General features: G+C 43.4%; 1 protein-coding gene across 1 annotated transcript; it reads left to right on the top strand.

The window, feature by feature from the left end:
- The first annotated feature begins 7,259 nt into the window (after positions 1–7,259).
- LOC100342849 (olfactory receptor 7C2) lies at positions 7,260–8,207 on the top strand. The gene has a single exon (XM_089316020.1). It carries the CDS (start codon positions 7,269–7,271, stop codon positions 8,205–8,207), a length of 939 nt encoding a protein of 312 aa, XP_089172146.1. The 5' UTR covers positions 7,260–7,268.
- The last annotated feature ends 3,558 nt before the right edge of the window (positions 8,208–11,765 follow it).

Raw genomic sequence — 11,765 nt, 5'->3', positions numbered from 1 at the left:
TGCAACAATGTAAGTAGACTCAATAGTAAACTTATAACTATTTATTGTAATACAACCTGGGAGGCAGTAGATGATAGTCCAAATGCTTGGGCCCTTACCATACACACAGGAGACCAGTATGGAATTCTGGGCTCCTGGGTTCAGTCTGGACCAGTTCTGGCCGTTGCAGGCATTTTGGGGAGTCAATTAGTGGATGGAAGATTTCTCTTTGTCATACTGCTGTTCAAGTAGATCAAAATAACTCACAGAACTTTTTTTTTTTTAAAGATTCATTGTATTTATTTGAAAGACTGAGTTAGAGTGAGGAAGAGACAGAGAGAGAGGTCCACTATCTGCTGGTTCACTCCCAAGATGGCCACAGTAGCTGGAGCTGAACCGATTTGAAGTCAAAAGCCAAGAGCTTCCTCCAGGTCTCCTACATGGGTGCAGGGGCTCAAGGGTCTGGGGCATCTGCTACTGCTTCCCCAGGCCATAGCAGAGAGCTGGATTGGAAGAGGAGCAGCCAGGACTAGAACCGGTGCCCATCTGTGATGCTGAGGCTTCAGGCCAGGGCTTTAACCCACTGTACCACAACACCGGCTCCCAAGAAATATTTTTGAAAATGGTTAAAATGCTGCATTTTGTTATATATCTGTGTACACACACACACACACACACACACATATATAACCATAGATAAGTGTTAACCAAAAGTTCAAGAAATAAAACATCTAATTTTTTATTTGTGATTAACATTTACTGTATATGGGTGAAATGTTCATTTTCCAGTTAATTATTATTTGTAGTCATTGTCTATATTCCCACTACTGTCTTTTTACATTGTACTTGTTAAACTTCTTATTTGATGAAGTATTAAGCCTTTTTACTGTAATGTAAATTTTAAAGATGTTATCTCAAAAACTAATTAAAAGAGGGAGAAGGAAGTATGGGATGGTGAGGGAGGGACGGAGGGAGGAATGGAATATTGTTGTTATTAGAACTATCTGCTAATCACACTGAATCTGTTAAAAACTAATTGAAAATTAAAATAGAAACACTAAAAAAAGAAATAAAGGAAAATAACAACCTTGTTACATAAAAATAAAAAAATTAACATTATTTAAAAGTTAGAGAGAGAGAGAGAATCCCAGATCTGCTATTTCATTCCCTAGATGCCCACAAGAGCTGGAGCTGGGCCAGGATGAAGCCAAGAGCCCAGAATTCATTCTGTGTCCCCCATGTGGATTGCATGGACCAAGGCACTTGAGCCATCATCAGTTGCCTACCAGTGTGTGCATTAACAGGAAGCAGGATGGAAAATGGAATTGGGACTCAAACTCAGGCCCTCCAATATGGGATGCTGGTTTCCAAAGTGGCCACAATGCCCATACCTACTGTAATTTTTAAACAAATAGACTCTTAGGTCTTCTGAAGAACTTGAGAAGATAAGTCTGGGATTGAATGGGAAGCCATATGTTGACAGAGCCCTAGTTGATATTTTTGATAAACCTAAATTTGTGATGGTGGTTCTCAAAGGATTGTCGTTGGAACCATCAAATTTGAAACTTGTCCAACATAAAACTTGATGGACTCAATTGAGATTTCCTGAGACCAAAACTTTGGAGTGGGCCTTAAAGATCTATGTATAAAAAAATGTTGAGGGGCTGTCACTGTGGCATAGCAGGTAAAGCCAGCACCTGCAGTGCTGGCATCCCATATAGATGCCAGTTTGAGTCCTGGCTGCTCCACTTCTGATCCAGCTCTCTGCTATGGCCTGGGAAAGCAGTAAAAGATGGCCCAAGTCCTTGGGCCCCTGCACCTGTGTGAGAAAACTGGAAGCAGCTCTGGATCCTGGCTTTGGATTGGTGCAGCTCTGGCCATTCTGGCCAATTGAGGAGTGAACCAACAGATGGAATACACCCCCCTCCCCTCCTATTTGTCTCTCTCTGTATAACCATGACTTTCAAATAAATAAATAAATCTTTAAAAAACCACAAATATTGAGGCAGTCCTGGTTTAGGTTAGATTTTGACATCACTACTCCAGTGAATCCTGGAACTCTTTCTACTCAACCATCATCTTATTAGGAATCTACAAGCCTAAAAATGCTGCCATATTTGTCCCCAAGAAGTGATCCAAGGAAGATTAATTTTTCCCAGAGGTGAAGAACATAGGAGAGAGAAATTACAGATGTCACCACTGTTAGTCTCCCAGGGATAATGAATTGGCAGGTTAGAGATTCCCTGTTCTTGAGGAACCAAAATGATCAGAGAATGAACACATCACTGATCAATTTGTCTAATTAGCTTCAGAGGGGATACAGCCTCCAGGTCACAACTTGGAACTCACTAATTTATAGTCATCAAGGTCCCAATGCAAGACACTCACATCATCTCCAGAAGAAGTGATCCAGGCCCTGTGCCACATGCCTGGCTCTGTCTCCCACTCTTCTGGGGGCCAGACCTTCTGTCTTTATCACCCACTCTCTACGAAAGAAAGAGATTCTAGACATTTGGCTTTGTGTGGGTTCATGCTGCCGAGCCTGCATAGCCTGGTAAGTGTTGAGGAAACTAGGGGAGGGGAAAGGGCATTGCCTATTGTTAAGTATAAGGTAGGGTAAACTCTGTAATGTTCATGGAGAAAGACTTGCTGAAGATAATTTCTTGGAAGGAAGAATGATTAGACTACTCGGTGATAGCTGCTACTGTGTAGTGAGTTTTCTCTTTGGTTGTGTTTTGTTTGTGGGCATGGTTGAGAAGATTATGAGAGGTGTTAGTCTTTGTTGGCCATTTCACTGCCCTGGACCACATGGTCTAGTGTTATGATTTCCAGTCCAAGTTGCACAGATGGATGCCCCAAGGTCCTGATAGAACTGTAGATTTTTAACAGCAAAGTCTTGGACCCTTCTAGATCTATTCTCTTATTACCTGACCCAGGAACTCCAAATCCTCCATTCTCCACCACCCCCAGACCAAGCCTTCTTGAATTCTGTGACCCACACTTGCTTAAGAACATTTCCTGCTTTCCAGACAGATCTGTGCTTCCCCTTGCCTCTTAACTCTTATCCAGGGCTCTTATTAGATTCCTTCAAGAAAGCAGAGGCTGGATTCCCTAGCATCTTGGGCTGTGGCACAGAAATTCTTGGGTTGGGGTGTGAGAGAGGGAAAGGGAAGGACACAGAGAATCCCAATACCATGTTCCCTCTTGACATCCCCTGCCTTAGTGCTTGGGGACATCAGGGGTGCACTGGAACCCATGATATCCCTTTCCCGTGATTCCCCTTGATTTCACCTGAACATCCTCTCTTGATGCTTGTCTTTCTTAGGCAACATAATTCTTCAGTGGGTCCCTTCAATTCAAGTGATGTGAGGATACCCCATATGTTATGTCTGCCCCAAACTCATTTTTCCCTCCAGGTACCAGCAATAATTGTAATTCATATCACATTAGTCCCTTGATTATATTCATTTTCTCTGTCTGTCTGTCTCTCTCTCTCCCCTCCCCCTTAATTGTATTCTCTTCACATCCCCATTCTCTGTGCAATTTCGCTTTCCAGGTTCTCAGAGAGGTCATCTGTGCCCATCTCTCCAACATCATTCTTTATCGTTCTCATCTACCACTTTCTACTTAAGCAAGAGCAAAGTGCCAGAACACTCTGGCCTCTACTGCCTCTTGCTTTCAAACATCTCCCATTCCTCTTCTCTCTACCAGAAAGTCCTGACTCAACCCTTCTCTGAATAACTACTTTCCCTGGTAGCCCTTCCTCCAGGAATGCTTCCATGACTCCATCGACCCAGGCTCTATTTAGAGCTCCTCTCTGTATTCCACACTGTAATCCACCTTAGCACTTAATTCTCTGTGTTACAATTACTGTTTTCTGTATCTGTCTCTACACCTTGGAGGCCAGACATGAATACAAAGGCCAAACACCCTTAATCTTCATATCCCAACAGCTACCACATAGGCTGGCCCAAAGACTCCCTTCTTGCAGAATGGTTTCCAGCACTTTTTCAGTGACTGACAAGCTGCCTCATTGATTATTTTGTTTTAAAGATCTATTAATTTATTTGAAAGTCAGAGTTACACAAAGACAGGAGTGGCGGGGGGGGGGAGAGCTCTTCCATCTGCTGGTTCATTCCCCAATTGGCTGCAATGGCCAGAGCTGCACTGATCTGAAGCCAGGAGCCAGGAGCTTCCTTTGGGTCTCCCACGTGATTGCAGGGGCCCAAGGACTTGGGCCATCTTCTACTGCTATCCCAGGCCAAAGTGGAGCGGCATACTCATTTGATGCATAGTCAAAGGGACTAGGATGAAGGAGGTGACTATCCTCCCAGTTTCTGATATCTAACCTTTGGTCTGAAGGTAGGCAGAAAGTTTCTAATATATCGGTAGCTTAAGATAAACATTCCTAACCATAATGTCATGACTCATTTGAATCATCATTTGGCTGGTGTTATTTTAAAATATATACAAAGATTCATTGATTTGAAAGGCAGAGTGACAGAGGGAGAGGGGGACGTGCATGTGCACACACACACACACACACACACAGAGAGAGAGAGAGAGAGAGAGAGATCTTCCATCCATTTGTTCACTTCCCAAATGGCTGCAATAGTCAAGGCTGGGCAATACCAAAGCTGGGAGCCAGGAATTCCATAGGGGTCTTCCATGTGGGTGGCAGAGCTTTCCCAGGTGTATTAGCCGGGAGCTGAATTGGAAGCAGGGCAGCCAGAATGGATGATGGCAATGCAAGTGTTGTGCTACAATGCTGCACTCCACAATTATGTTTTCCACTGTACATTTTTCATTGTCTCAACTTTTTAATGTAGACTGAAAGAAGAAGATTTGATTATCCCAGAAATAGAACCTTTCTCTGTCCAAATAATTACTTTCATGAAAATAGTTCTAAAACCTGAATGTTCACATGGACTATATGATGAAACTTCATAACTTCATGGAAAATGGAAATAAAGGACAAATTTATTTTTGTGTGGATCTACAAATGCTTAAGGAAATAGAATAAATAAGAGAGGGCTCCGTGACTCTTAGAAATCTCACATGCAATTTCTGTCATCTGTAAGCCAGCCACCTTGTTAGTGATTTTTCCCTACAGCATCCTGAACAGAATCAGAAAGACAGTGCCAGAAAGACATCTCAAGATTTTAGGAGGAGAGTGATACAACTGGATGTTCACTTTAGAAAGATGTGTTATCAGGCTGGACACTTGGAAGGAAGTCCCTACAATAGACCTAGCAGGGGAGGGGATGGAATTGTTTTATTTTGCAATGCTGTTGATGATATTAACATGCAGAGTACATTCCAGGGAACACCAGAATCCTGGCCATGGCCCATAGGATCTCTGCACATCTGCTCACTAAAATAAGTAAGGCAGGTGGGCATTTGATGCAGTGGTTAGTTAAGATGTTTTTTTGGGGGGATGCCTGCATCCTATATCGCAGAGCCTGGGCTGAGATCTGGCTCTGCTCCTATTCCTAGCTTCCTGCTAATGTGCATGTTCCCCCCTCCCCTTTCTTCCTTCCTTTACCTTGGGAAGTAAGTCATCATCCTGCTTATCCTGAAATATTTTATCTAGATATTGCCCTTGCTCTCACATTTTCTTACTACCCAGATGTGGTTTTCTGGTTTCAGATGTGCCCCAGACAAGCAAGATGGCCTATACCTTTCCTTTAGATCACTGGGCCTCTTATGTGTTAGGGACGATGTGGGCTATTTTATCCCTACGATCTAAAGTTGCTCTTTGTAGTCCTTGACTCTAAGTCAGAGATAAAAGGAATAGGTGAGGGTCCAGTGCTGTGGCATAGTGACTAAAGCCACCACCTGCAGTGCCAGCATTCCATATGGGCACTGGTTCAAATCCCGACTGCTCCACTTCCCATCTAGCTCTCTGATATGGTCTGGGAAAGCAGTGGAAGGTAGCCAAAGTGCTTGAGCCCCTGCACACATGTGGGAAACCTGGAAGAAGCTCCTGTCTCCTGGCTTCAGATCGGCACAACTCCCGCAGCTGTGGCCATCTGGGGAGTGGACCAATGGATGGAGGACCTCTCTCTCTGCCTCTGCCTCTCCGTAACTCTGCCTTTCAAATAAAACAACACACACACACACACAAACCAAAGGGAATAGATTTGTCTCCCAGAGGCTAATGGACAGAGATCGGTCAGCATTACAAAATGTTGCCTATAACAAGTGACAGACTATAGAATTCCTAATTTAATAATAGTAAGATTGTTTTTCTCCCAAATGGTGGAGTTAGAATCATGCCAGGGGATCCCAATACAATCCCATCAAGGTGGCATGTACCAACGCCATCTCACTAGTCCAAGTGATCAATTTCAGTTCACAATTGATCACACTGATAGGTCTAAGAGTCAAAGGGATCACACAAACAAGACTAGTGTCTGCTAATACTAGCTGATAGAATCAAAAAGGGAGAGAATGATCCATCATGGGAAGCAGGATACACAGTAGACTCATAGAATGCGAGATGTCCTAAATAGCATTCTGGCCTCAGAATCAGCCCTTAAGGCATTTGGATATGGCTGAAGAGCCCATGAGAGTATTTTAGGCATGGAAAGCCAAGACACCCTGGAAAAAAAGAGAAGACCTAAATGAAAGATCTCTGGGAGTGAATCCCAGTGGAAAGAACGGGGCCATCAAAGAAGGAGGTACCTTTCTCTGAAGGGAGGAGAGAACTTCCACTTTGACTATGACCCTGTTGGAATAAAATCGAAGTCGGCAAACTCAAAAGGCTTCCATAGCCTTGGCAACTCATGACTAGAGCCTAGGGAGATTACTGACGCTATAAACAGGAGTGTCAAATTGTTAAGTCAACAACAGGAGTCACTGTGTACTTACTTCTCATGTGGGATCTGTCCTTAGTGTGTTGTCCTATGTGAAGTAATGCTATAACTAGTACTGAACAGTATTTTACACTCTGTGTTTCTGTGTGGGTGCAAACTGATGAAATCTTTACTTAGTGTATACTGAATTGATCTTCTGTGTATAAAGATGGTTGAAAATGAATCTTGATGTGAGTGGAATGAGAGAGGGAGCAGGAGATGGGAGGGGTGTGAGTGGGAGGGAAATTATGGGGGGGGAGCCATTGTGGTCCATTAACTGTACTTTGAAAATTTATATTTATTAAATAAAAAAGATTGTTTTTCTCAATTCTTCACGTCAAGAATTGAAAATTCAGAGAGAATTGAGAGGCTGCTCATTGTCTATTTCACATGCCTTCTCTTCTTGAATTGTTTAGCTGATGTGTCAACAACATGGAACCAGGAAATCAAACAAGTATTTTAGGATTTCTACTCCTGGGCTTTTCTCAAGACTCAAAGCACCAACCTCTGCTATTTGGTTTGTTCCTGCTCATGCTTGTGGTCACGGTGCTTGGAAACCTGCTCATCATCCTGGCCATCGGCTCCCATGCCCGCCTCCACACGCCCATGTACTTCTTCCTCTCCAACCTGTCCTTGGCTGACATCTGTTTCATCTCTACAACCATCCCAAAGATGCTGCAGAACATCAAGACTCAGAGCTATTCCATCACCTTCGCAGGCTGCATCACTCAAATGTACTTCTTCATGGTTTTTGGGGGCATGGACACACTTCTCCTCACCTGGATGGCCTACGATCGCTTTGTGGCCATCTGCCACCCCTTGCACTACCCAGTCATCATGAATCCCCATCTCTGTGGCCTGCTGGTTCTTGTGTCCTGGTGCATCAGTCTGTCATATGCCCTGATCCAGACCCTGTTGATGCTGAGGCTGTCCTTCTGCACCAGGTGGGTAGTTGCACACTTTTACTGTGAGCTTGCTCAGGTCCTTGTGCTTGCCTGCTCTGACACATTCATCAATTACACGCTGCTCTACGTGGTGACTGCTCTTCTCGGCTTTGTTCCCCTCTCAGGGATCCTTTTCTCCTATACGCGAATTGTCTCCTCCATTCTGAAAATTCCATCGACTGGTGGAAGATACAAAGCATTCTCCACCTGTGGGTCTCATCTAACTGTGGTTTCTCTGTTCTATGGGACAGGCCTTGGGGTGTATCTCAGTTCTAACGCCTCGTCCTCTTCCTGGAAGGGCATGGTGGCCTCGGTGATGTACACTGTGGTCACTCCCATGCTGAACCCCTTCATCTACAGCCTGAGGAACAGGGACATTAAGAGAGCTTTACAAAGTCTTCTCGGGTTCACACTCCATGTTCAGTGATGGGAACGTCGTTCCTGGATTTGGGAGCTGCCGGAAGTCACACCAGTGGAACAAAAATATTCTGCCTCTGAACTGTACAGAGTTTTGATGCTTACCCACTCTGTTTCTCTGTCTTCAGTCAAAACTACCCTGTGTGTACTTGGTGTGAAGCGTATGGTGATTGCTGTTACCCTCAGTCTACTCCCTTCTACCCTTCCCTTTACATTTTTACATTACTACACCTCGGCTTGGAGTTTACACTCCTGCAGGTCAATACAACCATTTAAGTGAGATTCAGAAACTACTGCTTATAAGTGAATTCACGTTACCATTAACCAGAGCTGCTGCTTACCAAATTCATTCACTCGACAATATTTACTGGAATCTATAGTGTGCCAGATCTTCTAGGTACCTGGGATACAGCAGTGAAAAAATTTGGGTGATTGGATACTAGGTACCAAAATATAGTGAGACAGAAGTAAGAAATTCTAGTGCTCTATATTACAGTGAGGTGACTATCATTCACAACACTATTTTATGAAGGAGTAGAACACAGGAGCTTATAGGTTCCAAATACAAAGAAAGCATAAGTCAATGGAAACCTAGCTACCTTATGTAAGCGTGTTGTCTATATGAATTAAACATTATACTTGGGGCCGGTGCAGTAGTGTAGTGGGTAAAGCTGTGGCCTGTGGTGCTGGCGTCCCACATGGGTGCAAGTTTGAATCCTGACTCTGATCCAGCTCCCTGCTAATGTGGATGTTGTATACACTCCCAGATATCACTCAGCTGTAAAAAATAAGGAAATTCTGTCTTTTACAACAAAATGGACGCAACTGGAAATCATCATACTTAGTGAAATAAGCCTGTCCCCACAAGACCAATACATATGTGTTCCATGATCTGTGATAACTATTATAGTACACAAAATGTATTGTATGATTATTTGCATTGCAATCTGCATAAAATTATCCATGTACTTAACTGTTGGGAGGAAATGGCTTAAAGTCTAAATGAAATATTTAAATGTTACTTTGTCTTTGGTTCTATTTTACTGAAACAAATTATGAATGACTAATTGAACAAAAAAACCCAAATATGGGTGAAGTGGTCATTTTTCTATTCAATTGTTGTTTAAAGCTATTATCTATATTCCTACTAGATTCTTTTTGCTTTTTACTTAAGTTTCATATTCAGTGAAGTAGTAAGCCAGTGTACTGTAATATAAATTTAAAATGTCATCTCAAAAACTAAAAAACAAGAAAGATCAAAGGAAGGACGGTGGGAAGGAAGGAGAAAGGGAGGGAGAGAGGAGGGGAATTTCATTATGTTCTTAGACTTACATCCACAAATCATATTGAATCTGTTAAAATTAACTAAAATTAAAATGAACATAATAAAAGACCTTTGAAGTCTTACCATAACCCATTTCACCTCCCTCCACTTTCTCACCTTCCAATATATCCATGAGCATAGGCTCATAAGATGACATATTCCATTTAGATGACACCTCATGGTTCTGTTTATTCAACAAGAAATTCTCATCTGCTTTAGGATAGAGGCCATCAGGAGATCTGACCACAGGAGAGCTTTAGGCTAAGGAGAAAATGCTTAGGTTTCTGAAGGACCTTCCTGAGAATTAGGAAACTTCAGGGTTACAGATTCTGGCCTCAGTGAAGGGGAATTTCCACAGTGATACCAGGCAGCAATGGAGAACTCTGGCTACAGACAGAGACTTCTCTCTTCTTCTTGATTAGGCCTCTCTGCAAGGTCACCAGGTTATAAGCTGGAGCTCTTAGCCTTGGCCAAGCCAGTGATGGCTCTGAGGGCCTCCCAGTCACTTAGGAGTCCTTGTCTGGACCCAGATTCAGTTGCCAATCTTTCTGTCTAGCATCCACAAACATCATTCAACACACAGATGCTGGGGCCAGTATTGTAGCACAGCAGGTTAAATCACCACCTCAATGCTAGCATCTCATGTGACTGCAGGTTCCTGTCCTTGCTGCCCACTTCTGGTCCAGCTCTGTGCAAATGTACCTGAGAAGGCAGTGGGTGATGACCCAAGTGCCTGGGCTCCTGCCATCGGTCTCAGTGTGGAGACCTGGATGGAATTCCAGGCTCCTGGCTTTGGCCTGGCCCAGCTTTAGCAGTTGTGGCCTTTCAGGGAGTGAACCACAGGATGGATGATCCCTGTCTGTGTCTCTGCCTCTCTGTAACTCTGCCTTTCAAATAAATAAAATTTTTCAGAAAAATGGAAAATAGAAAATACCTCCTAAATGCTAGTTATTCTTTAATGATTCAGATAGCACCATGCACTAATGCCAGCTATGAGATCAGTGATAATGTATGATTTTGTGTATTTGGCCCAAGTATACATATTAAAAAAATTTTTTTTTTATTTTTTGACAGGCAGAGTGGACAGTGAGAGAGAGAGACAGAGAGAGAAAGGTCTTCCTTTTTGCCGTTGGTTCACCCTCCAATGGCCGCGGCGGCTGGCGCGCTGTGGCCGGCGCACTGCACTGATCCAAAGGCAGGAGCCAGGTACTTCTCCTGGTCTCCCATGGGGTGCAGGGCCCAAGGACTTGGGCCATCCTCCACTGCACTTCCTGGCCACAGCAGAGAGCTGGCCTGGAAGAGGGGCAACCGGGACAGAATCCGGTGCCCCGACTGGGACTAGAACCTGGGGTGCTGGAGCCGCGGCGCCGGCCACTTATTAAAATGTAAAGTACACCAGGTCATGGTTAGGATCAACATTGGACAAGACTTTTAAAAGGTAGCCCACTTTTTTGAGTACGCATCTTGTTTCATAAATGCACAAAATCAGAAAAAAGGTGAAAATTTATGAAGATGAATGGAGCATAAAAAACTTTCTCATTATGAACATTGCATTTAATATATTTTTAAAGATTTATTTATTTGGAAAGCAGAATTATAGAGAGGCAGAAGGAGAGAGAGAGAGAGAGAGGGAGAGAGAGAGAGTGTTAGGTCTTCTATCTGCAGGTTAACTCCCCAGTTGGCTGCAATGGCTGGACCTGCAGATCTGCAGCCAGGAGCCAGGAGCTTCTCCTGGGTCTCCTGCATGGGTGCAGGGGCCAAGCACCTGGGCCATCTTTGACTATTTCCCAAGACACAGCAGAGAGCTGGATTAGGAGTGGAGCAGCGAGGACTCGAACCAGCGCCCATATGGATGCTGGCACTGCAGGCGTTGGCTTTACACGCTATGCCTCAGCACTGGCCCCTGAATTGAATAAAATCCAGATACTGCACCCCCAGCAATCAATAGAAATGATCAATATTTTATATTTGGGATTTTTTTGCATAGTATTTGAATAAAACAGGGCTGAAAGTTATTTTCCTCTGATTAGGATGAAAGGTGGAGTGACGCTGTTTATATTTTGTCTTAAACATTTTACTGCAATCATGAACTTATCACACATATTCCTGTTCTTCTAACACTCTTTAGCTGAGTGTCTCTAAAGCTAACCATATACAGGAAAGAAAATGAATGATGAAACAATGCTAAGAAGGTTGCTTTTTTTTGCCACTAAGAAATATTGCTGAAATGTATGGATCTCAAAA

Source organism: Oryctolagus cuniculus, chromosome 16, assembly GCF_051225735.1.
Source record: "Oryctolagus cuniculus isolate XC-2025 breed Fujian yellow rabbit chromosome 16, ASM5122573v1, whole genome shotgun sequence".
Taxonomy (NCBI): domain Eukaryota; kingdom Metazoa; phylum Chordata; class Mammalia; order Lagomorpha; family Leporidae; genus Oryctolagus; species Oryctolagus cuniculus.
This window is presented reverse-complemented; position numbering and strand designations above follow the sequence as displayed.

Coding starts and splice junctions, on each gene's coding strand:
- LOC100342849 (XM_089316020.1), top strand. CDS start 7,269: ATGGAACCAGGAAATCAAACAAGTATTTTAGGATTTCTACTCCTGGGC.